At 47.7% G+C, this 25,160-nt stretch overlaps 1 protein-coding gene across 3 annotated transcripts in view; it reads left to right on the top strand.

Annotated features, from left to right (window-relative positions):
• Positions 1 to 25,160, top strand: part of RAC1 (Rac family small GTPase 1) — a 33,190-nt gene that overhangs the window by 2,336 nt on the left and 5,694 nt on the right. For all 3 annotated transcript variants that reach the window (XM_055292381.2, XM_063646197.1, XM_055292380.2), the window contains exons 2-3: positions 10,812 to 10,883; positions 15,581 to 15,698. In XM_055292381.2, coding sequence (XP_055148356.1) covers positions 10,812 to 10,883; positions 15,581 to 15,698 — 190 coding nt within the window. The remainder of the gene's footprint in view (positions 1 to 10,811; positions 10,884 to 15,580; positions 15,699 to 25,160) is intronic.

The raw sequence follows: 25,160 nt of genomic DNA, 5'->3' as shown, positions 1-25,160 counted from the left end.
AAATGGAGCTTCACCATGTTGGCTTGGCTGGTCTCAAACTCCTGACCTCAAGTGATCCGCCCGCCTCGGCCTGTTTTTTTTTTTATAAGTCATATTGCTGATAATTATTTGAAAATTTCTAAAACTAAAACATAAGCATAGCAGATACGTTTATTTAATACTAACCGATTATGGACCTCTGCTGTTTGAATTGGCTGTTTTATAAATAACTTGTTGAATGCCTGTCATGGAATCTGGACCCTCCCTTCAAATCCCCACCCCACCGCTTACATGGGGTAACCCTAAGCACATCCCCCACCTCCCAAGAGAGCCGGTTCAGTGGGAGGTCAACAAGACTAAACAAGATGTTGGTTATTAACTACCTCGCAGGTGCACCTTGCTGAGTGCTTAGTAAATGCTAGGTACTGTTACTGAGGTTTCTACTACTGAGACTCTGTGAGGGAGTATTAGGCTTAGAAGTCTGTGGCCTTGAGTTTTCAGTCTGTTTTTTTTTTTTATATATATATGAGCATTTGAGCAAGCACAGTTATTTTTTAATATTATGCTTAGTATTGATGTTGACTAGAGCTAAATGATATTAGAAGTGAAATGTACCTGGCCAGGTCAGGTGGCTCACACCTGTAACCCAGCATTTTGGGAGGCCAAGGTGGGTGGATCACTAGAGCTTAGGAGTTCAAGACCAGCCTGGGCAACATGGCGAGACCCTGTCTCTGCTAAAAATACAAAAATTAGCTAGGTGTAGACACATGTGCCTGTAGTCCCAGCTACTCGGGAAGCTGAGGTGGGAGGATCGCTTGAAACCCAGGAGGTGGAGGTTGTAGTGAGGTGAGATCATGCCATTGCACTCCAGCCCGGGCGACAGAGTGAGACCGTGTCTCAAAAAAGCAAAAACAAAAACTGTTAGAGATACATCTTTGGCCCAGCACGGTAACTCAAGCCTGTAATCCCAGCACTTTGGGATGCTGGGGTGGGCAGTTCACCTGAGGTCAGGAGTTTGAGACCAGTCTGGCCAACATGGTGAAACCCCGTCTGTACTAAAAATAGAAAAATTAGCTGGGCACGCCTGTAATTCCAGCTACTCAGGAGGTTGAGGCAGGAGAATCGCTTGAACCTGGGAGGTGGAGGTTGCAGTGAGCCAAGATTGTGCCACTGCACTCCAGCTTGGGTGACAGAGGGAAACTCTGCCTTTTTTTTTTTTTTTTTTTAAAGGAGATACATCTTTGTCAATTCCTGCTTTGACCCTTTGCCTGGACCATGGCAGTGTCCTTTCAGGCTGTACATGCCTCCATCCTGCCCTCCTGTGCCTCTGCTTACACTGGGCTCCTAAGGAAACTCCTGCTCCTCGTCTCATCATCCCTAGGGATGGTTCTGTCTTATCATTGCTAGAATTGGATGCCTTGCCATCTTGTTTGCTCCTTAACTCTGCCTACAGCTTTGTAAATAATTCCTTCATGAAAATCTCTATTTGAATCTTCTGGGATGAGTTTTTTCCTTCTGGGACCCTGACTGATAGAGACTGATAATACACCCATGTGAAAATACGTCTGCCAGGGCCGGCAGCTCACGTCTGTAATCTCAGCACTTTGGGAGGCCGAGGCAGGCGGATCACCTGAGGTCAGGTGTTCGAGACCAGCCTGGCCAACATGGCAAAACCCTGTCTCTACTAAAAGTACAAAAATTAGCTGGGCGTGGTGGTGGGCGCCTGTAATCCCAGCTACTCAGGATGCTGAGGCATGAGAATCGCTTGAATCCGGAAGGCGGAGGTTGCAGTGAGCTGAGATTGTGTCACTGCACTCCAGCCTGGGCGACAAGAGCAAGACTCTGTCTTGAAAAAAAAAAAAAAAAAGTCAGAAATAATTTGCAAAGCATGTTAGAAAATTCTAGATTTCCTGAATAGCAATTTAATTGAGATTGGCCATGAAATATTACATAGGGTTGATACTTTTTTATTCTAAGATAGTCCTTTCTGAGCATGGGGTCCATAATTTTTTTTTCCTCCACCTTACTGCTGCCCCACCCTATAACTTTCACTTAGTGGACCTTTGCCCCAAGATTTTCTCTCAGCTTTTCCTAGGTAAGATAGCATCACCCAGGTGCGATGGCTCATGCCTTTAATCCCAGCACTTTGGGAGGCCAAGGCGGGCGGATTGCCTGAAGTCAGGAGTTCGAGACCAGTCTGGCCAACACGGTGAAACCCTGTCTCTACTTGAAAATACAAAAAAATTAGCCAAGGATGGTGCGGGGCGCCTGTAATCCTAGCTACTCGAGAGGCTGAGGCAGGGGAATTGTTTGAATCAAGGGAGGTGGAAGTTGCAGTGAGCGGAGATGGCGCCCCTGCACTCCAGCCTGGGTAACAGAGTGAGACTCTGTCTCAAAAAGGAAAAAAAAGATAACATCTTAACATTCAGGTATTTATAAACAACTGTTTTATTATTTATTTGTTTTTATTTTATCTTGGCTCACTGCAGCCTCCACCTCCTGGGTTCAAGTGATTCTCCTGCCTCAGCCTCCGAGTAGCTGGAACTACACGTGCCTGCCACCATGCCCAGCTAATTTTTTTTTTTTTTTTTGAGAAGGAGTTTTTGCCCTTTTTGCCCAGGCTGGAGTGCAGTGGCGCGATCTCGGCTCACTGCAACCTCCTCCTCCTGGGTTCAAGCGATTCTCCTGCCTCAGCCTCCCAAGTAGCTGGGATTACAGGCACGCTCCACCACACTGGCTAATTTTGTATTTTTAGTAGAGACGGGGTTTCTCCTTGTTAGCTAGGTTGGTCTCAAACTCCTGACCTCAGGTTATCCACCTGCCTTAGCCTCTCAAAAGTACTGGGATTACAGGCGTGAGCCACTACGCCTGGCAATTTGTTGTATTTTGAATAGAGACAGGGTTTCACCATGTTGACCAGGTTGGTTTCAAACTCTTGACTAGGCGATCTGCCCGCCTTGGCCTCCCAAAGTGCTGGGATTATGGGTGTGAGCCATCGTGCCTGGCCTAAACAACTGTTTTATTATTTAATTTTTTTATTGCTTATTACTATTTTTTGAGACGGAGTCTTGCTCTGTCACCCAGGCTGGAGTGCAGCGGCGCGATATGGGCTCACAGCAACCTCTGCCTCCTGGGTTCAAGCGATTCTCTTGCCTCGGCCTCCCAAAGTGCTGGAATTACAGGCCCGAGCCACTGCGCCCGGCCACAGCTATTTTAATAGTATTGTTTTGGTGTTGGTTGATTAAAGGAATGGGAATGAATGACTTGAAGCTCTCTATGTTTCACTCTTTATACGAAGTGGAGTCCAGATTGGGCTAGTGGCCTGTCTAGCCCAGTGTCTGACTTGGACATACATTACTGTCCAGGAGTTTCTTAGCTGAACGTGAAAAATGCCTTCCATGACATCATCCTTACAGGAATATATACCATTTACTCTTTACTTCTGTTGAATGGTGGTGGCGTGAACCATGAATTTGTTTAAGCTTTTCAGTTGTTTTGTGTGTTTTCCTCTCAAGGCATGGGGTTCCATATTTTTGACCTGTGGTAAAGGTATTTGAATTCTGCACTGGCCTCCAAATTTAGGTGTAGTATATGGCTCTGATCTTGGTTGGTGATACTATACATGATGCGTTTTTTTTCTTGATAAGCCAAAAAAATTACACATAATGTGTGTGTGTGTGTGTGTGTGTGTGTGTGTGTTTTAATTTCAAATGATAGTTACAGTAAAATTTGGAGTTGGGCTAAGTGGGAGGAGCATCAGGAAGCCATTTTTAGAAACCTTAAATTCACCCTTTATAACTTTCTATCTTTTGCATTAGTCATCTGATGTCTTAGTACTGCCTACTTTTTCACATCTGCATCACCAGGTAGCTCTTAAAATTGTAGTCTTCCTAGAAAGGAGATGTTTTTATCAAGAGTCTTTGCCACCAAGGCAGGATTGCATGTGATCAGTAGGAATATTTTCCTGCAGTGTCTTAATATGAAAAATTTCAAATAGATTAGTGGAAAGCATTGTACAGTCAACATGCACGTACCCATGGCCTAGATTCTATGACAACATTTTGCTCTACTTGTTCATTTTGCTTTATTTGCTTTATCATGTCTTCCTGTTATCAGAGGGAACCTTTTAAGAGGATTTATACAGGAGTTGATTTTGTTTTTTGTTTTGTTTTGTTTTGCTTTTTTTAAGATGGAGTCTTGCTCTGTTTCCCAGGCTGGAGTACAATGGCATGGTCTCTGCTCACTGCAATCTCCGCATCCCAGGTTCAAGCAGTTCTCCTGCCTCAGCCTCCTGAGTAGCTGGGATTACAGGCACCCACCACCACGCCCGGCTAATTTTTGTATTTTTAGTAGAGACGGGGTTTCACCATCTTGGCCAGGCTGGTCTCGAACTCTTGACCTCAGGTGATCCACCCGCCTCGGCCTCCCAAAGTGATGGGATTACAGGTATGAGCCACCACACCCGGCCTGATTTTGAAAAAGAATAGGGGCTGTGTGCAGTTAGATATAAATTCTTATTTTTGAACTCTGTGTTCAGCTGACTTGTATCAGCTACACCAGGGTTAGACTGGATTCTGGAAGGGTGGTCTAAAGTAAAGCCTGCTTCAGACTTCAGCTCAGTTGTACATAGTGTCTTCAGCCTGAGTAAGAAACTTTATGCAGTTTCTTACATTAACAGTATCTTAATTTTTTGAAGCTTCTAGTGGTAATAATTGCTAGCTTGCTCTTTTTTTCTTTTTTTTTTTAATAGAGACAGAGTCTTGCTCTGTTGCCAGGCTGGAGTGCAGTGGCACGAAATCAGCTCACTGCAACCTCTGCCTCCCAGGTTCAAGCAATTCTCCTGCCTCAGCCTCCTGAGTAGCTGGGATTACAGGCGTGTGCCACCACGCCCAGCTAATGTCTTTTGTATTTTAGTAGAGACGGGGTTTCACCGTGCTGCCCAGGCTGGTCTTGAACTCCTAAGGTCAGACAGTCCGCCCACCTTGCCCTCCTAAAGTGCTAGGATTACAGGTGTGAGCCATCGCGCCCGGTGAAGTCAGATATTGGTAGTAGAACAGCATAATTTTAGATTGGGTTTTGTGTTTATTTAGCACTGCACTACTCTAGTGGTATATTTTTCTGGACAGATTTTATCTGCATAGTTAACGCAATTATATACAAGATCTACTGTTACAGAATCCCCATACCTTGTTTCTCAGTGTAAGTCGAGGACCTTTATGCAAGGTCTTTATTCAGTAAGTAGGAATATATATTTGACAGTTACTAAATTCTACTGCCTTGTCCTTAAGATCTACATGTTTTTTTGTTTTTTGAGTCAGAGTCTCACTCTGTTGCCCAGGCTGGAGTGTAGTGATGCGATCTCAGCTCACTGTAGCCTCTACCCCCTGGCCTCAAGTGATACTTCTGCCTCAGCCTCCCGAGTAGCTGGGATTACAGGCGCCTGCCACCACATTCAGCTAATTTTTTGTATTTTTAATAGAGATGCAGTTTCCCTATGTTGGTCAGTCTGGTCTCGAACTCCTGGCCTTGAGTGATCCACCTGCCTTGGCCTCCTGCTGGGATTACAGGCAAGAGCCACTGCACCTGGCCGGGATCTACTCACTTTTAGACAGCAGTATATGCTCTGTATTTTGGTTTGCAATTGTAATTGTCATTGGAAGAGTTTGGCTTTTCTGTCTGAAGATCAATGTGTCTTTAAAAGAAGGCAGTGCAGAAAGTTGTTATTTTTGAGCTTCCTGGATCTTTTTTTTTTTTTTAACATGAGGAAATTCCTAGTGTTTCTAGATTTATTGATTTTGCTTTAAAGTTTTGGTTTATAGATTTCAAGAAGTAACACTAAAGTTTACCCCACTCCCCTCAAAAAGTAAGTAAAAAGTTCTCTTGGCTGGGCGTGGTAGCTCACGCCTGTAACCCCAGCACTTTGGGAGGCCGAAGTGGTGGATCTCCTGAGGTCAGGAATTCGAGACCAGTCTGGCCAACATGGCAAAACCCCGTCTCTACTAAAAATACAAAAAAAAAAAAAAAAATTAGCTGGATGTGGTGGTGCTTACCTGTAGTCCCAGCTACTTGGGAGGCTGAGGCAGGAGAATTGTTTGAACCCAACAGGCAGAGGTTATGGTGAGCCAGGATTGCACCACTGGGCTGCCAAGACTCCGTCTTAAAAAAAAAAAGTTCTCTTAATGGAAAAATGAAAAACATAATAGGAACATAAGTTATTTGCTTTCATTGTGGTTATTTCTACAGGATAGGGCAGGGGAAGCACAGATAGGTTAAAAAAAATTGTAGCATCATGAGCTAGGGGGAAATCCAATGTAGAAATGGCATGAACTTTCTTCCAGCCGATTCATGTTCATTTCCTAGCATGATGACATTGCTCAATGATTGAAAAGAGGTTCAACTGAGCAGTTAATTATATAAAGTTAGAAATTCTAAAGCAAGTAGTAACTTCCAGAAATTCTCCAGCAGCATCAGTCAAGACTTGTGGCCAAATATGGCTTCCATTCTTCATGAGGGAAAGGCCATGGAAAGGCTGTCACATTGCCCAGTGCAGATGTTGACTTGGTTTGTGGAAGCGCAGCATGGACAAGGAATGAATATACACTAATAGGAGTGGAATAACCCTTTTCTTTTACCCATTTGAAGAAATTAAGTAAAAGTTTTAATCAAAAGACTTAAAGAGGGGTTGATTTTATCTTTTGATTGCACTAAGCTTAAATACAAGGTTGCACTTTAAGAATTCTATAATTTAATAATCATATTCTTATAAGACAGATTTGTAACAAATAGTGATTGGTAATAAAATTTCAGTCAATATCAGACTATGCCAGTACCTTGAATTTCTTCACGGTTGAGCCTTTCTCAGCTAAAGATGTCATTCGGGAAAGGAAGTTTAGAGGATTTTAGACCCAGCTGGTTGCGTTTATAGTAGTAGCTTTGTTCCTCATATACATAGAGACTTAGGACAGGATAGTAAAAGAAGTGATAATGACATCTTGTAACAGTCAAAACCTTCATAGCAGCTTATCCTTGACACTGAGCGGCAACTATTGTTAAGGTTTTTACACAACCTTTATCTTTTTTTTTTTTTTTTTTGAGACGGAGTTTCACTCTTGTTGCCCAGGCTGGAGTGCAGTGGTGCAATCTTGGCTTACTGCAACTTCCGCCCCCCGGGTTCAAGCGACTCTCCTGCCTCAGCCTCCTGAGTAGCTGGGATTACAGGCATGCATGCCCGGCTAATTTTGTATTTTTAGTAGAGAGGGGTTTCTCCATGTTGGTCAGGCTGATCTCGAACTCCTGACCTCAGGTGATCCGCCCGCCTTGACCTCCCAAAGTGCTAGGATTACAGATGTGAGCGACTGCGCCCAGCCAACCTTTATCATTTTTTTTTTTTTTTTTTGAGACGGAGTCTCGCTCTGTCGCCCAGGTTGGAGTGCAGTGGCGCAATCTCGGCTCACTGTAAGCTCCGCCTCCTGGGTTCACGCCATTCTCCTGCCTCAGCCTCTCCGAGTAGCTGGGACTACAGGCGCCCGCCACCACGCCCGGCTCATTTTTTGTATTTTTAGTAGCGACAGGGTTTCACCGTGGTCTCGATCTCCTGACCTTGTGATTCACCCGCCTCGGCCTCCCAAAGTGCTGGGATTACAAGCATGAGCCACCGCGCCCGGCCTCCTTTATCATTTTTAAAAAGGTCCTTTAGAGCCTTAGGCTCCACTTTCTTCCTAAGCTGCCACATCCAAACCATGGCTAAGCGATGCTTGTTCTGCCTCCAAGTTCAAGCAGTCCAAGAAACAGCCTGCTTGTCTTCAGTGTCCAGTCTCCATTCTTGGTCCAGGCCACCATAGGTGGCTCCTGGACTGTAGCAACAGCTTCCACGTGTGCCTGCCTTGAGTGAGTCCCTGGCGTCCTCAGGCTTCCTGCCACACTGCAGTTGGAGGCTTCTTCTAAAATCCAGTGCTGTCATGGCAATTTAAAACCTGTGACTTTCCAAGTAGGATCTAATCCCCCACGTCCTTAACAAGAAGACGTAACATATGTCCCCATGCCACTGCCCACTTATTTTTTTATTGTTGAGATGGGATCGTGCTTTGTCACCTAGGCTGGGATGGAGTGGTGTGATCACAGCTCACTGCCATTCCGAATTCCTGGGCTGAAGGGATGCTCTTGCTTCAGCCTCCTGAGTAGCTGGGACTACAGGCACGTGCCACCATGCCCCACTTATTTTTGAATTTTTTTGTGGAAACAAGGTCTCCCTATGTTGCCCAGGCTGGTCTTGAACTCCTGGGCTCAGCGATCCTCCCACCTCAGGCCCCTGTGCTGGGATTACAGCCTCCTGTGCTGGGATTACAGGCCTAAGACACTGCACCAGGCTTTTATTTTTTAATTTAAAAAAACTTATTTTTTTGAGACAGGGTCTCACTTTGTCCCTCAGACTGGATGCAGTGGTGCAATCTTGGTTCACTGCAGCCTCGACCTCCCTCCTGGATTCAAGTGATCCTCCTGCCTCAGCCCCCCAAGTAGCTGAGACTACAGGTGCACACCGCCACACCCACCTAATTTTTGTATTTTTAGTAGAGAATGGGTTTCACCACACCCACCTAATTTTTGTATTTTTAGTAGAGAACGGGTTCCTCCATGTTGGCCAGGCTGGTCTTGAACTCCTGGGCTCAAGCGATCCACCCACCTCAGCCTCCCAAAGTGCTAGGATTACAGGCATGAGCCACCATGCCTGGCCTAAAAATACTTTTTTCAGCTCTAGAAATGTTAGCTCTTTTGCTGTACATTTCCAGAGCTGCTTTAATAATAACAGTTATCACACCCATAATTTCATGTGATGATTGCATTCTTAATTTTTAAATTTCACAACTGCACTTACTTCATGAGGTCTTGTTCATTGATATATCTTTAGCACCTAGTGTGCTTCTGGTGTAGCACACGGTTGATATAAATTGAAATTGAATTAATGCTCACAGTAGTTTGGGGATGGAGCTGGTAGTTTTGCATTAATTTTGCTGGTGAAAAAAGCAGGCATGAGGAAGTTGAAATTTGCCAAAAAATACAGCCAGTATGTGCTAGAATTGGCCCTGGGTCTCAAATCTGGGCTTCTGACTCCAAAGCTTAGGCACCTGCTCATACAGGTTTATTTTCACATTCTAAGCTTTTAACAAAATGTATGTCCAGTGAGTCATTTCTGTTTAGAAAGCCTTTAGGAGTTGGAAGCTACTTTCTGATGATGTAATGTTTGACTCTCTAAAGTCTTTGGAATGGGGAGTTCCAACTTTTGTTAAGCCCTCAATAATGTCATGAGTGAATGAGTATTGGCAAGACTGGCTGGGCCTGTAATCTGCCTTGAGTGTGAGGGAAAATGGAAAAGCGCTTAACTTTATGGTGAATTCTAATTTATAGTAGTTGAGATTGAACAACAAAAGTCTTAAAATTATGACACTGATGTATCATTGTGACCTTGGTAAACTGACAGCACACCAGAGAGAAGGGCTCATTAAGGAGAGCACTTGGCTAACCGAACCCTCAGGATGCCAGAGACTTGAGCTCTAACGTAAGCCCTTAAGCTTGCCTTGTCAATGCTGTAAAAATTGGAGACCTTTATGTTTTGCTAATGATGTGGTGATCTTAGTTATTAGGTGATAGCCTCTTGAAAAACATTCCAGGTAGTTAGTTGGGAGACTTTCAGCCACCGCTGACTTCTGCCTGGTGGCACACTGGTAATATTTAGGATTAGTCTCTACCCATTACCGGTTGTGCAGGTGGTGCTCCTTTCTCTGAAATATTTCTACACACTTGTCTGGAAGGTTTAACTCCCATCCTCTCTGAGCCATTAATTAAATGTCTGGGATGTATTGTGATAGCCCCTGCTTATAGACTTGTGGTGCTGTGTGAGGATTGGGGCTGGAGGAGGTGGCAGTTGAATACAGCTGAATTAATGTGATGGCAGTTACGTGTGGTGGTTTATTGACTAAGCACTTTCTCTCAAGAGAACAGTCATTGCTGATTGCCAGAGGGGAGGCTCTAGGGATGTGGTGGGATTTTGAGCTGTGCCACTTAAGGCAGCAGAATAAGTTACTTAAAGAGGAAAGCTGTGTTTGTATATTAGTGTTAATTAAAATACCTTTAGGCTGGGTGTGGTGGCTCATGCCTGTAATCCCAGCACTTTGGGAGGTCCAGGTGGGCGGATCACTTTAGGTCAGGAGTTCGAGACCAGCCTGGCCAACATGGCGAAAACCCGTCTCTACTAAAAATACAAAAAAATTAGCCAGGCGTGGTGGTGGGCACCTGTAATCCCAGCTACTTGGGAGGCTGAGGCAGGAGAATCGCTTGAACCTGGGAGGCGGAGGTTGCAGTGAGCCAAGATGGTGCCACTGCACTACACTCCAGCCTGGGTGACAGCATGAGACTCAGTTTCAAAAAAAAAAAAAAAAAAAAAGAAAGAAAATATCTTCAGGATCAAACGTAAGATTCTTGGATGAAAGGTTCTACAGATGTTCACAGAAGAGACGTGAAGTTTTAAAATCTTGTTTCTCTTGAGTCTTGTACATAGGTAACAACTGTTTCTTGACTATTAATGCTAACACCAGGTACCTAAACAGAACGTGATGGCTCCTGACTCTACCTTTCTGAGAAATTCTAGTTTGTTTACTTTAAATTTCAGAGCACAAATGTGTATGTGGTGATAAAGGGTTATAGAAAACATTTTCTTTAATGCTAAGTGTGTGATGTATATGCCTTGATTTTTTTTCTCTAGAAATTATTTTAACCTAATAATGAAAGCTAAGATTACATTCATGTTGACTAGCAACCTTTTTTCTCTTTCTCTTTAGAGCTGTAGGTAAAACTTGCCTACTGATCAGTTACACAACCAATGCATTTCCTGGAGAATATATCCCTACTGTGTAAGTATCTTAAATTGGGAATTAACTTGTCTGTGTTACGGTTTTCACATTCCTTTGACCATTTGTTTTGCTGTAAAGCCATCTTTAATCCTCATATGAACAGATACTAATTTTTTTTTAAACATTCACTGAAACCTAATTATAAGGTATTTTAGGCTTTTAAAAAATAGGGCTGGGCGTGGTGATCTCAGCACTTTGGGAGACTGAGGCAGGTGGATCACCTGAGGGTCAGCAGTTCAAGACCAGCGTGGTCAACGTGATGAAACCCCGTCTCTACTAAAAATACAGAAAATTAGCCGGGTGTGGTGGTGGGTGCCTGTAATCTCACATACTTGGGAGGCTGAGGCAGGAGAATCACTTGAACCCTGGAGGCGGAGGTTGCAGTGAGCCAAGATCACGCCACTGCACTCCAGCCTGGGCAACAAAAGCGAAACTCCATCTCAAAAGGAAAAAAAAAAAAAAAAAAGAAACTTAGGGTAATACAAACTTTTTCCAACTTTGCTAATTGATTTTTAGACATCCAGAAAACAAACTTTGTCTGTGAAGTATAGAGACTGGATGATGTTAAAGAAAACCAGAGTTGGACACAAGAACTCTGACCAAAAGTCTGATCAGAAACAGTCCTTGTCAGTGCAAGAGTTTCAGATACATTGGCTTTCTGGGAACTGGAACGGGAAGGATTCCATTACGTTTTAATTGGCCTTTTCTGATAAGTCATCAGTTGGTTACATGTCAGCATTGAGGTATAGGGCTTTGGAATTGAAACTTGGGTGTGTGTGTTGAAGGGGGTATGGGAGGGTGGAATTGGCTGTTGAATTGCTTACTCCCTGTAGGCAGCAGAATTGGGTGGAGACAGGAAAGTGCTGCTCTGGTGATGGGTTACCCGGGAGCCCATGTAGCTGAGCCTCATAATGCACCATCCTGCAGCTGCTATGAGTCCTCCCTGTGCAAGCTGGGGAGGTGTTGCCTCCTCCCCACCTGTGTTCACCTCCTCAGGCACAACACACACCCAGGTGCTCTCTGAAGTGTTGTACCCACATGTTGTTGTTGTTGTTTTCCTTTTTTTTTTTTTTTTTTTTTTTTTTGGAGTTAGTCTCTCTCTCTCGCCCAGGCTGGAGTGCTGTGATGTGATCTCAGCTCACTGCAGCATCTGCCTCCTGGGTTCAAGCGATCCCCTGCCTCAGCCTCCCAAGTAGCTGGGATTACAGGCATGCACCACCACACCTGGCTAATTTTTGTTTCTTTAGTAGAGACAGGTTTCACCATGTTGGCCAGGTTGGTCTCAAACTCCTGACCTCAGGTGATCTGCCCACCTCAGCCTCCCAAAGTGCTGGGATTACAGGTGTGAGCCACAGCGCCCATTTTTTACTGTAAGTGGAATCATGCTGTCCCTGTTGTCCTAAATTTATGGGGGAGATTTTCCTTATCTACATATGTAGATAAAGGTTTAATCATTAATGATTAATGATTTTGAAGTACTGTAACTGATTTAACCCACTGGTCACTTGGACTCTTGGTGTTAACAAACATTGCTGGGTTCAGTGTTGTCCCTCATGTCTTTGTGTACACCTGATAGATTATTAGAAGTAAAATCATGCCAAATCAAAAGACAATGGATGTTTTAAATTTTGGTAGATACAGCTGGGCGTGATTGCTCATGCCTGTAATCCCAGCACTTTGGGAGGCCAAGACGGAAGGATCACTTGGGGTCAGGAGTTCGAGACCAGCCTGGCCAACATGGTAAAACCCCCACCTCTACTAAAAATATAATAGTTAGCTGGGCGTGGTGGTGCACTCCTGTAGTCCCAGCTACTCGGGAGGCTGAGGCATGAGAATTGCTTGAACCCGGGAAGCAGAGGTTGCAGTGAGCTGAGATTGCGCCACTGCACTTCAGCCTGGGTAACAGAGTGAGACTCTGTCTCAAAAAAAAAAAAAAAAAATTAAAAAGAAAAATTATTTTTTGGTAGATACTACCAAATTGCTGTCTATAAGGCTGTCACTTTGCTGGCCTTGACTAAAGTGGCCTCTTAGTACACACTGCCGTTAACATGGGTTGAAGTTATCTAACGGTTTTCATTTCCAATCACAGATGTGGTTAAAATCTTTTGAATTTTTTTTTTTTTTAATTAAAAAATTTTGCTCACGCCTGTAATCCCAGAACTTTGGGGAGGCCGAGCCGGGCGGGTCACTGAGGTAAGGAGTTTGAGACCAACTTGGCCAAGATGGTGAAACCCTGTCTCTACTAAAAATACAAAAATTAGCTGGGCATGGTGGCACATGACTGTAATCCCAGCTACTCGGGAGGCTGAGGCAGGATTGCTTGAAACTGGGAGGTAGAGGTTGCAGTGAGCCGAGATTGTGCCACTGCACTCCAGCCTGGGCAACAGAGCAAGATGTTGTCTCCAAAAAAGAAAAAAAAATGTGTTTTTGTAGAGCTATGCTTTGCTATATTGCCGAGGCTGGTCTTAAACACCTGGCCTCAAGTGATTCTCCACCTTGGCCTCCCAAAGTGTTGGGATTACAGGCGTGAGCCACCACACCTGGCTCATTTGAATGTTTACTGTACATTTTTAGTCTCTTGTGAATTGTCTGTTTAAATCTTTAGTATTTTTCTACTGAAATTTTTTCTTACTGATGAGACATTTCCTTCCTTCCCTCCTTCCCTCCCTCCCTCCCTCCCTCCCTCCTTCCCTCCCTCCCTCCCTCCTTCCCTCCCTCCCTCCCTCCCTCCCTTCCTTCTCTCCCTCCCTCCCTCCCTCTCTTCCTCCTTCCCTCCGTCCCTCTCTCCCTCCTTCCCTCTTCTGCTACTCTCCTTCCCTCCTTCCTTCTTTCTTCTCCCCTCCCTCCCTTTGTGTTTTTTTTTTTTTTTTTTTTTTTTTTTTGAGATGGGGTCCTGCAGTATTGCCCAGGCTGGACTTGAACTACTTACTGGTCCTTCCACCTCAGCCTATTGAGTAGCATGCTCCACTGCAGGTGGCCTGATGGAACGTTTTGTAAATAATCCTCAGTCTGTCATTTGTCTTTGTACTTCATTATAGTGTCTTCTGCCATATAGAAATTTAGCATTTAATGTAAATAATACCACCTTACCCGGGCGCGGTGGCTCACACCTGTAATCCCAGCACTTTGGGAAGCTGAGGTGGGCGGATCATGAGGTCAGGAGATCAAGACCAGCCTGATCAACATAGTGAATCCCCGTCTCTACTAAAAATACAAAAATTACCCAGGCGTGGTGGTGCTCACCTGTAATCCTCAGGAGGCTGAGGCAGGAGAATCGCTTGAACCCAGGAGGTGGAGGTTGCAGTGAGCCGAGATCGCGCCACTGCACTCCAGCCTGGGCGACAGAGTGAGATTCTGTCTCAAAAAAAAAACAAATAATAATAATGGTAATACCACCTCTCCCTCAGAATTGTATGTTGTACTTAGACCTTTCGTACTTAAATAATGCAAAAGTATGCTCTAGTATTTTTTTCTAGGATTTTTGTGGCTAAAATTTTTATCTTTAATTCATTTAGGACTTATTTTTGGTATAGAATGAGGCAAGGACCTGATTCTTTTTCCCTTATAGGGGAAAAAAAGTCACAATACCATTTATCCAATAATCTTTTTCTTATGGAAGCATAATTACCATGTCCATCACCATCACACCTTTTCTTTCTTCTTCTTCTTTTTTTTGAGACCGAGTTTCACTCTTGTTGCCCAGGCCAGAGTGCAATGGCGCAACTTGGTCCACTGCAACCTCTGCCTTCCGGGTTCAAGCGATTCTCTTGCCTCAGCCTCCCAAGTAGCTGGGATTACAGGTACCTGCCACCATGCCCTGGCTAATTTTTGCATTTTTAGTAGACACAAAGTTTCGTCATGCTGGCCAGGCTGGTCTCGAACTCTTGACCTCAGGTGATCCACCCACCTTGGCCTCCCAAAGTGCTGGGATTACAGGCGTGAGCCACCGCGCCCAGCCTTTGCTTTTTATTATATTTTTCCTTTCTTTTTTTTTTTTTCTTTTTTGCCTTCCTGTCCAGAGGAAACACTATTTTCTTCTAAAGCTTGGTTTCTGCTGACCAGTAGCAATTTTTAACATCAGTCTGATTTCCCTCTGTCAGCCCTGTAGGCTTTGCTCGTTACCTCTCCTGACTAATTTGTGTAGCAACTTCACATGAATTTAAACATTTGTATCATCAGTTACACTCACTTTGAAAATGTTATTGGGAGGCTTGTTAAGTCAGGTGTGTTTTGTGTGACTGCTCTGCACTCAGGCCTTCTGGAAACCCTGCAGAGGGTGGCTCTAGTGGCCCTCTCTCTTGCTGAAAATGAGCAACATAAGTACATGAAAAACCCAACAAGTAGGATTTGAAAGCGGGGCTAATTGTACCCTTATTTCTTCCCGGGATAAAAGTCTTAGTTTAAAGTAAAATGTTTTTATTTCTGACAGTGATTTGTTTCACTTAAATAGCTTGTTGTTTGTTTCACTTAAATAGCTTGTTGTTTGTTTCTTTCATTTTTCTTAAGTTTTGGGTTTGGTTTGTTTCCCGCAAGTTTTGCCCCTGCCTCCTTCCTCCTTGTGCCTGCAGGGACATTTGCTGGTGTGGCAGCCTCCAGGCCCATCCCCGGCCTTTTTCTTGGCACACCTTCTCTAGGATGGCCGGGACAGTGACTTAGCTTCTGTATCTGTGACTAACCATTTTCATTCCATTCTACAGCTTTGACAATTATTCTGCCAATGTTATGGTAGATGGAAAACCGGTGAATCTGGGCTTATGGGATACAGCTGGACAAGAAGATTATGACAGATTACGCCCCCTATCCTATCCGCAAACAGTAAGGATTGCAGCTGATTTTTAATGTGTCTTTTAGAGTATATAATTCTCGAGTGCTTAATTAGTGCATGTTACCTATGGACTTGCTTATGTTGCCATCATTTGGGTATTGAGTAAATAGCAAACAGGGTGGAATTGGTTGCATATAAACATCCCCCTAGATGCAAGCCAGGGGTTTTGTGTTTTGAGCGTTACCAGCTGTTCCATTGTTGGGCATTTTACAGTCTTCCATTTAGCTTTAGAATAACTGTATGAAAGAGGTACTTTTTGTTTTGTTTTTGCAAACCAGTTTTTAGCACCAGTTAGTTTGAAGGCAAGTTTGCTGTGTGACGTTTTTGTACCACAGAATCAAATTAGGCAGTTAAGATTCAGGTTTCTTTAAACCAAGTTAGTAACTAATCTTACAGGTTTAATACATTTTTTCCCACAAAATACATAATTTGTGTGGGTATAGAACCTATATCTATTCAATGTAGATTGAGGTTTCAGTTTTGTAAAATGTATCCACTGTGTCTAATCAGAAAAAAAAGTTTAGATTAGTTTTGCTTCTGTATCAGACAACTAAGTGATTTATTTACCAAAGCTAATTAGAGCAGTAGCTGGTGAAAATGGGTACTTAGAAGACATTGTTGTGGTTAAAAGTTACTTTTCTTTAAGCAGTTGTTTTACTTGTGTATTGGTGTATCGTTGGCTTATCTTGTTACATGTTTGTTCTTCATTTTTAAAAGTGTCTTTGGAAGCAAAAGTTAAATATGCTTGAGATTCCTTGGGTTGATAACCTGTGTGCATGTCCTAGCTCTGTGACTTCAGGCGGGCTTCTTCCTCTCTCCAGTCTTTGCCTGTTTCCTCGTAGGGTGAGATGAGTACATGTCACGCACACACAGCAGTCCTGGGCACATAGCACACACTGTGGGGCCAGCCGCTGTTAGAATTCTCCTGTTCCTCAGTGTGCGGGTGGGTCGGCCTAGAGAGTGCTGCTTTCCACGTTGTGCCCAAATGAGTGGAAATTGTGTGGGTGCTCAGCAAACCTGGGTTGGCCGGAGGGATTGGGGTTAGGGTTGGGTTGAGGTCAGGAAGACATCCTAGAGAAAGGCTGGCTTTGAGCCCTGACTGATGATGAGGCAGCGTGTGATTGATTCAACCAGTACTGTTTCAGGGGGTAATATGGATGAAATAACTTAGTAGTTAAATCTACTGTATTAAAAATCAGTCTATAATCCCCAGACAATTCAAGTTCTTCAATATCTTAGGAAACTATTCTATACCCAGTGGATGTTTAATAATTCAGATTGTAAATGGATTTAAAAACATACTGGCTGGTACAGTAGGAGTCTGCAGCCCACTGGACACATATGGAAGGGTGTGATGTCATTCTGAGAAATGAGAGCCACCCTGCTGTGACTCAGGGGGTACCGGGCAGGGCGAGGCCTTTCTAAGGAAGGCCTCACAGTAAGTCAAGGGTGACTTGGCAGGAGTCCCACTTTGTGTTCTGAGGAACACACAGATAAGGAAGGAGAACTCTCCTCAGCTTGAACAAAGCTGTAGAGTGTGAGGCCTGGTATCAAAGTAGGCGTTGTCCTCATAGGGCTAGAACTTAAACTTCATGTTTCCTCTCTGTGAGACTGTGGACTGCTTTCCTGTAAAATATTTGAGGAGCAAGAAGGGAGTGAGACATGGTTCTTGCCCTCAGGTAGTTCACAGAAAAGTCCCATAAACTGTGTAATACACCCTGTGCTAGCAAGGGGGTGAGCCGGGCGCTTAAGGAGCAAGAGGGGCGAGCACCCACCCAGCAGTGGAAGCCTTCCTGTCTGGACTCCTTCAGAGATAAGGAAATTATCTTGACAACTCAGGGACAGGCCACAAATGCTCAGATACCAGTGTCTGGAAGGTCTCATCCCATTGAGCCACACTGTCCTAAGAATGAGATCTGGTAGTAACATGCTGGCACCTGGGTCTCTCGTTGATAAAGGGGAAACCTCTAAATTTTGTACTACATGGAATGTGGTCCCTGATTGCTGGCTCTGTGGTCTGCAGACCTGTTTATGTAGCTCATCCAAGACTGCTTAGACACACTCCTGAAGGACCAGTTGGAAGATTTCTTATCTAGGGCGTCCTAAAAAGAGATGTTACATTTCCTGTGGTCATTTAACTTTGGCATCCTCTCTGTTGGGTAGCTCTGTCTGACTAAGTCTGTTCAGACCATTCATTTCTTCTTCGTTCTCCAAAAGATGGTGAGCAGGTAGTTGCCATTCTCAGTTGAAATTACCCTTCAGGTTTTTATTTTCCCGAATTACGTAATCCTTAAATTATTTTCTCTTGAAAATCTTTCCTAAGTCCTGCATACTCATCTTCAGTTGGCATGCACAGAATCAAGTCTTGTCAGAGTGATGCTCAAGTCCAGCATCTTCCCTTGTGTAGATCACCTGTATTTATTTGCCTGCTTGTACCGGCATTGGTGTTGTGAGTGGGAGCCTAAGTGACCTGTCAGTGTCACAACGAGTCCTGAGCCCTGTGTGTGTCCTGAGACACAGGCTGTGCAGCGGGTTCGCTGAGATGCAGAGCCTCCATGTTGGAGTCAGCCAGGACCCCAGTGCATCATGCCAGTTGTTTCATTTTCTGTCTAGGCTAAAAGTTGTTTGTTTTTTTTTGTTTGTTTGTTTTGTTTTTTTGAGACGGAGTTTTGCTCTTGTTGCCCAGGCTGGAATGCAATGGCGTGATCTTGGCTCACCACAACCTCCGCTTCCCAGGTTCAAGCGACTTTCCTGCCCTAGTCTCCCAAGTAGCTGGGACTACAGGCATGTGCTACCATGCCCGGCTAATTTTGTTTTTTATTTTATTTTATTTTTTGAGATGGAGTCTTGCTCTGTCACCCAGGCTGGAGTGCAGTGGCGTGATCTTGGCTCACTGCAAGCTTCACCTCCTGGGTTCATGCCATTCTCCTGCCTCAGCCTCCCGAGTAGCTGGGACTACAGGCGCCCGCCACCACACCCAGATAATTTTTTATATTTTCAGTAGAGACGGGATTTCACCATGTAAGCCAGGATGGTCTTGATCTCCTGAGCTCGTGATCCACCCGCCTCGGCCTCCCCAAGTGCTGGGATTATAAATTTTGTATTTTTAGTAGAGACGGGGTTTCTCCACTTTGGTCAGGCTGGTCTCCAACTCCTGACCTCAGGTGATCCGCCTGCCTCGGCCTCCCAAAGTGCTGGGATTACAGGCGTGATCCACTACGCCTGGCCAGTGCTAAAGGTTTTAAAGTGGTGGGCTAGACTCCTGTGATGGTAGATAAAAAGAAAAACTGTGGTGTTCGTCTTGGCAGTTTTGAGTTTCAAAAGGCCTCAGCCTTTGTGAGGTTGGCTGTTACAAGTGCAGCCAGAGAGCACCAGGCACACACCTGTGGTTAAACAGAACTGGAGTTGTTACTCTTCGCAGCGAGGGAGACATGCACCTAGGGACTGTGGGAATTCGGCCCTCACTCTTACTGGCTGAGAGCAGGGGATATTTGGTGATTTTTGTGGTTTCTATGATGATCTTGGATTTGTCACTACTTAGAAATGATTATGAGTTGTTTTTTTTAAAGTTTACTTACTTTTGGCCCTATTTCAGCACGGTCACACAGGTGACCTTGTCTGATGTTAGTGTTCTGCGAGATTATTCTTTTTTTTTTTTTTTTTTTAATTTTTTTCATACAAAAACAATAAACATTTTCTAAAAATACATACAAACAAAAAGATGCGTATCAAACATATTAGGAAGGTTGCACATGGGAAGTCGGGGAATAGAAATGGGGGTGGGAGTTAAAATAAATGAGAGAGGGACTTTATATGGATCAGTGATAATAACTCAATTCTCTATTTGACAAAGAAGAGGGAGAAGGAAGAGGAAGAAAAAGAAAGTGGGATAAAGGATCAGAAAGGGAGGAAAATAGAAAAAATTAGAGTATGACTCCAGGGTAGACCTGTTTTGTTGTCATTGAGTTGGTTGGTTGGTTTGTCTGTTGTATTCTTCATGTTTCGCCAAGTTGGCCAGACTGGTCTCGAACTCCTAGCCCGAAGTGATCAACCCGCCTCGCCCCCCAGAGTGCCGGGACCACAGGCGTGAGCCACCACGTCCAGCCCCCACATTGCTTCTGGCCTCCGTGGTAGACCTCCCAGACGGAGCGGCCAGGCAGAGGAGCTCCTCACTTCTACCCAGACACGGGGCGGCCGGGCAGAGGGGCTCCTCACTTCCCAGACGGGGCGGCCAGGCAGAGACGCTCCTCATTTCTTCCCAGACGATAGGTGGCCAGGCAGAGGCGCTCCTCACTTCCCAGACGATGGGTGGTCGGGCAGAGGCGCTCCCCACTTCCCAGACGATGGGTGGCCGGGCAGAGGCGCTCCTCACCTCCCAGACGATGGGTGGCTGGGCAGAGGCACTCCTCACTTCCCAGATGGGGCAGCCGGGCAGAGGCGCTCCTCACTTTCCAGACGATGGGTGGCCGGGCAGAGGCGCTCCTCACCTCCCAGACGATGGGTGGCCGGGCAGAGGTGCTCCTCACCTCCCAGACGATGGGTGGCCGGGCAGAGGCGCTCCTCACCTCCCAGACGGGGCGGCCAGGCAGAGGTGCTCCTCACTTCTTCCCGGACGGGGCGGCCGGGCAGAGGCGCTCCTCACTTCTTCCCGACGGGGCGGCCGGGCAGAGGCGCTCCTCACTTCTTCCCGGACGGGGAGGCCGGGCAGAGGCGCTCCTCACTTCCCAGACGATGGGTGGCCGGGCAGAGGCGCTCCTCACTTCCCAGACGGGGCGGCCGGGCAGAGGCGCTCCTCACTTCCCAGACGGTGGGTGGCCGGGCAGAGGCGCTCCTCACTTCCCAGACGATGGGTGGCCGGGCAGAGGCGCTCTTCACTTCCCAGACGGTGGGTGGCCGGGCAGAGGCGCTCCTCACTTCCCAGACGGTGGGTGGCCGGGCAGAGGCGCTCCTCACTTCCCAGACGGTGGGTGGCCGGGCAGAGGCGCTCCTCACTTCCCAGACGGTGGGTGGCCGGGCAGAGGCGCTCCTCACTTCCCAGACGGGGCGGCCGGGCAGAGGCGCTCCTCACTTCCCAGACGGTGGGCGGCCGGGCAGAGGCACTCCTCACTTCCCAGACGATGGGTGGCCGGGCAGAGGCGCTCCTCACTTCTTCCCGGATGGGGCGGCCGGGCAGAGGCACTCCTCACTTCTTCCCGGATGGGGCGCCCGGGCAGAGGCGCTCCTCATTTCTTCCCGGACGGGGCGGCCGGGCAGAGGCGCTCCTCACTTCCCAGACGGGGCGGCCGGGCAGAGGCGCTCCTCACTTCTTCCCGGACGGGGCGGCCGGGCAGAGGCGCTCCTCACTTCTTCCCGGACGGGGCGGCCGGGCAGAGGCGCTCCTCACTTCTTCCCGGACGGGGTGGCCGGGCAGAGGCGCTGCTCGCCCTGCTCACTTCCCAGACGGGGCGGCCGGGCAGAGGCACTCCTCACTTCCCAGACGGGGCGGCCGGGCAGAGGCGCTCCTCACTTCCCAGACGGGGCGGCTGGGCAGAAGCGCTCCTCACTTCCCAGACGATGGGTGGCCGGGCAGAGGCGCTCCTCACTTCTTCCCGGATGGGGCGGCCGGGCAGAGGCGCTCCTCACTTCTTCCCGGATGGGGCGCCCGGGCAGAGGCGCTCCTCACTTCTTCCCGGACGGGGTGGCCGGGCAGAGGCGCTGCTCACTTCCCAGACGGGGCGGCCGGGCAGAGGCACTCCTCACTTCCCAGACGGGGCGGCCGGGCAGAGGCGCTCCTCACTTCCCAGACGGGGCGGCCAGGCAGAGGCGCTCCTCACTTCCCAGACGGTGGGTGGCCGGGCAGAGGCGCTCCTCACTTCCCAGACGATGGGTGGCCGGGCAGAGGCGCTCCTCACTTCTTCCCGGATGGGGCGGCCGGGCAGAGGCGCTCCTCACTTCTTCCCGGATGGGGCGCCCGGGCAGAGGCGCTCCTCATTTCTTCCCGGACGGGGCGGCCGGGCAGAGGCGCTCCTCACTTCCCAGACGGGGCGGCCGGGCAGAGGCGCTCCTCACTTCTTCCCGGACGGGGCGGCCGGGCAGAGGTGCTCTTCACTTCTTCCCGGACGGGGCGGCCAGGCAGAGGTGCTCCTCACTTCCTCCCGGACGGGGCGGCCGGGCAGAGGCGCTCCTCACCTCCCAGACGATGGGAGGCCGGGCAGAGGCGCTCCTCACTTCCCAGACGGTGGGTGGCCGGGCAGAGGCGCTCCTCACTTCCCAGACAGGGTGGCCGGGCAGAGGCGCTCCTCACTTCCCAGACGGTGGGTGGCCGGGCAGAGGCGCTCCTCACTTCCCAGACGGTGGGTGTCCGGGCAGAGGCGCTCCTCACTTCCCAGACGGTGGGTGGCCGGGCAGAGGCGCTCCTCACTTCCCAGACGGGGCGGCCAGGCAGAGGTGCTCCTCACCTCCCAGACGGGGCGGCCGGGCAGAGGCGCTCCCCACCTTCCAGATGGGGCGGCGGCCGGGCAGGGGCTGCAATCCCAGCACCCTGGCAGGCCAAGGCAGGCGGCCGGGGGGTAGAGGCTGCCGCGAGGCCAGACCACGCCACCGCACTCCAGCCCGGACAACACCGAGCACTGGGTGAGCGAGACTCCGTCTGTAGTCCCAGTAGCTCGGGAGGCTGAGGCGGGCAGAGCACTCGGTGTCAGGAGCTGGCGACCAGCGTGGCCAAGATGGCGAACGCGTGCCTGCATCCAAAGGAGAAAAGGCAGGCAGCGGTGGCGCGCGCCGGCAGACCCAGGCAGTCCGCGGAGCGGGCAGCAACAAGCCGAGTAGATTGTAGCCTGGGCCAGAGAGGGAAAGAAAGAAAAGAAAGAAAAGAAAGAAAGAAAGAAGCGAGATTATTTTATTCAATAGTAACATCTCCACCAGGGCGAAGCTGCGCGCGCCAGGCTGGTTCTCATACGTCAGGGCTGCCTGACCCTTTTATAGGATTACAGGCGTGAGCCACTGCGCCTGGCCAGAATGTCTGTGTTTTTTAAAATTCCAAACCTGAAAGTAAAATCCAGGTGGACAGCATTTGGAAGAGAATAAAATGAAGTAGAAACAACACTACTTTTTTGTAGTGAGATCTCAGCTGTCCAGATGCCCGCCCTGTCCTACTCCATGGAAAGTGGACCCATCTGTTGTGGATGGTTCCACCAGTGGGCAGGAGGCTGCGGGAAGAGCAGCCCTGGCTACGCTTCTCACCAGCGAGGAGGGAGTGGTGTGCGATGCAGGAGTAACAAAGGCGTTGAAGGCACCACATGTGTAACAGGCATGCGCGAGTCTGGGTTAGTCAGAAGGGGCAAAGCAGTGCTCAGGTTGACTGGAAACATGGGCCAGTGACCGGAGACAGCCTGAGGCTCCAGAACACACAAGTGACGTGTGAGGAAGGAAATTGAGAGACGCTGGAGAGACACCCGTGGTGCCCTCTCGGGTCCTCTTGAGTGTTACGAAGACAGGGAAGAAATAGAGCCTCCCAGCCAGGGTCAGCCAGCACAGCCTCTTTGTGTGAGGCGTCAGGACAGTGACGGCCGGGAGGAGGGGATGCTAGGAAGTGAGTACCAGAAGCACTAGACAGGGTTTCGGGAAGCTATATTTAGCTGGGAACGAAGAAGGAACAAGGAAGGAACAGGCAGATGGCATAGCGCGAACGCTGGGTGGAAAGTGGAACTGCTTGCTCCTGTTGTGTGTGTCTCTTCTCCATCAAAAAAGAGGCTCTTAAAAATCGAAAGGATACCACAGATATGATCAGAGGCTCTTTGGAAGCTGCATTTTTGTAACTGGTTCTCGATGATCCTCTCCCATGGTAAAGATTTGGCACCATATCAAGTCCTTGGGAGGACAAATCTTCAAAAATAGCCCATAGATGAAACCCAGATAGCTGTGGAAACTAATGTGCTCTTTGAATGTTAAGTCAGAAAAGCTCGAGTGGCCGGGCGCGGTGGCTCACGCCTGTAATCCCAGCACTTTGGGAGGCCGAGGTGGGCGGATCATGAGGCCAGGAGATCGAGACCATCCTGGCTAACACATTGAAACCTCGTCTCCACTAAAAATACAAAAAATTAGCTGGGCGTGGTGGCGGGCACCTGTGGTCCCAGCTATTTGGGAGGCTGAGGCAGGGAGAATGGTGTGAACCCGGGAGGCGGAGCTTGCAGTGAGCCAAGATCGTGCCACTGCACTCCAGCCTGGGCAACAGAGTGAGACTCCCTCTCAAAAACAAAAAAAAAAACAAAAAAAAAAAAACAAAAGAAAAAAAAAAGAAAAGAAACCGCGTCTCTACTAAAAATACAAGAAAATTAGCTGGGTGCAGTGGCGTGTACCTGTAGTCCCAGCTACTGGGGAGGCTGAGGCAGGAGAATGGCATGAACCTCGGAGGTGGAGCTAGCAGTGAGCCGAGATCGCGCCACTGCACTCCAGCCTGGGCGACAACAGCGAGACTCCATCTCAAAAAAAAAAAAAAAATGAAAAAGAAAAAAAGAAAAGCTTGAGTGAGATGAAATTAAAATAATTTTCTCATCTGCCCCCCACCCCCCTTTTTTTTTTTTGAGATAGAGTCTCGCTCTGTCACCCAGACTGGAGTGCAGTGTCACAATCTCGCCTCACTGCAACCTCCACCTCCCGGGTTCAGTCATTCTCTGCCTCAGCCTCCCAAGTAGCTGGGATTACAGGTGCCTGCCACCATGCCCAGCTAATTTTTTGTATTTTCAGTAGACATGGGGTTTCACCATCTTGGCCAGGCTGGTCTTGAACTCCTGACCTCGTGATCCACCTGCCTCGGCCTCCCAAAGTGTTGGGATTAGAGGTGTGAGCCCTTTTCTTTAAATAGTTCCAGGGTTCTATGTTGGAAGAGCGAGTTTGTCAGTTTTTATTGGAACAAAGAAATGAATTGACAGCATTGTGATAAACACTGGAAGTGTCACTTCTAAAATTTGTCCAGGGCTGGAAGTGGTGGCTCATGCCTGTAATCCCAGCACATTGGGAAGCCAAGGTGGGTGGAGCATCTGAGGTCAAGAGTTCGAGACCAGCCTGGCCAACATGGTGAAACCTGGTCTCTACTAAAAATACAAAAAATTAGCTGGGCATGGTGGTGTGTGCCTGTAGTCCCAGCTACTTGGGAGGCTGAGGCAGGAGAATCACTTGAACCCAAGAGGCAGAAGTTGCAGTGAGCCGAGATCGCGCCATCGCACTCCAGCCTGGGCAACAGAGCAAGACTCCGTCTCCAAAAAAAAAATGCTTGTCCTTAAGGGGTGGCTTCCCCCAGACCTACAAAGTGGCCCAGAATTGGAGGTCTTAGTGTCAGCAAGTGTTTATTTTGATAATGCAAGTCTGTACATTCAAACCAGGCTCCCAGAACTAGGTGGAAGATAGGAACATTTCTGCATAGGAGACTTGGAATGTTCTGGCAGCATTAAAACCATCAGCCCTGAGGCCTGGCT

This window comes from Symphalangus syndactylus, chromosome 9 (genome assembly GCF_028878055.3).
Source record: "Symphalangus syndactylus isolate Jambi chromosome 9, NHGRI_mSymSyn1-v2.1_pri, whole genome shotgun sequence".
NCBI classification, from domain to species: Eukaryota; Metazoa; Chordata; class Mammalia; order Primates; family Hylobatidae; genus Symphalangus; species Symphalangus syndactylus.
Note: the sequence above shows the minus strand (reverse complement) of the source record. Positions and strands in the feature narration are given on the sequence as shown.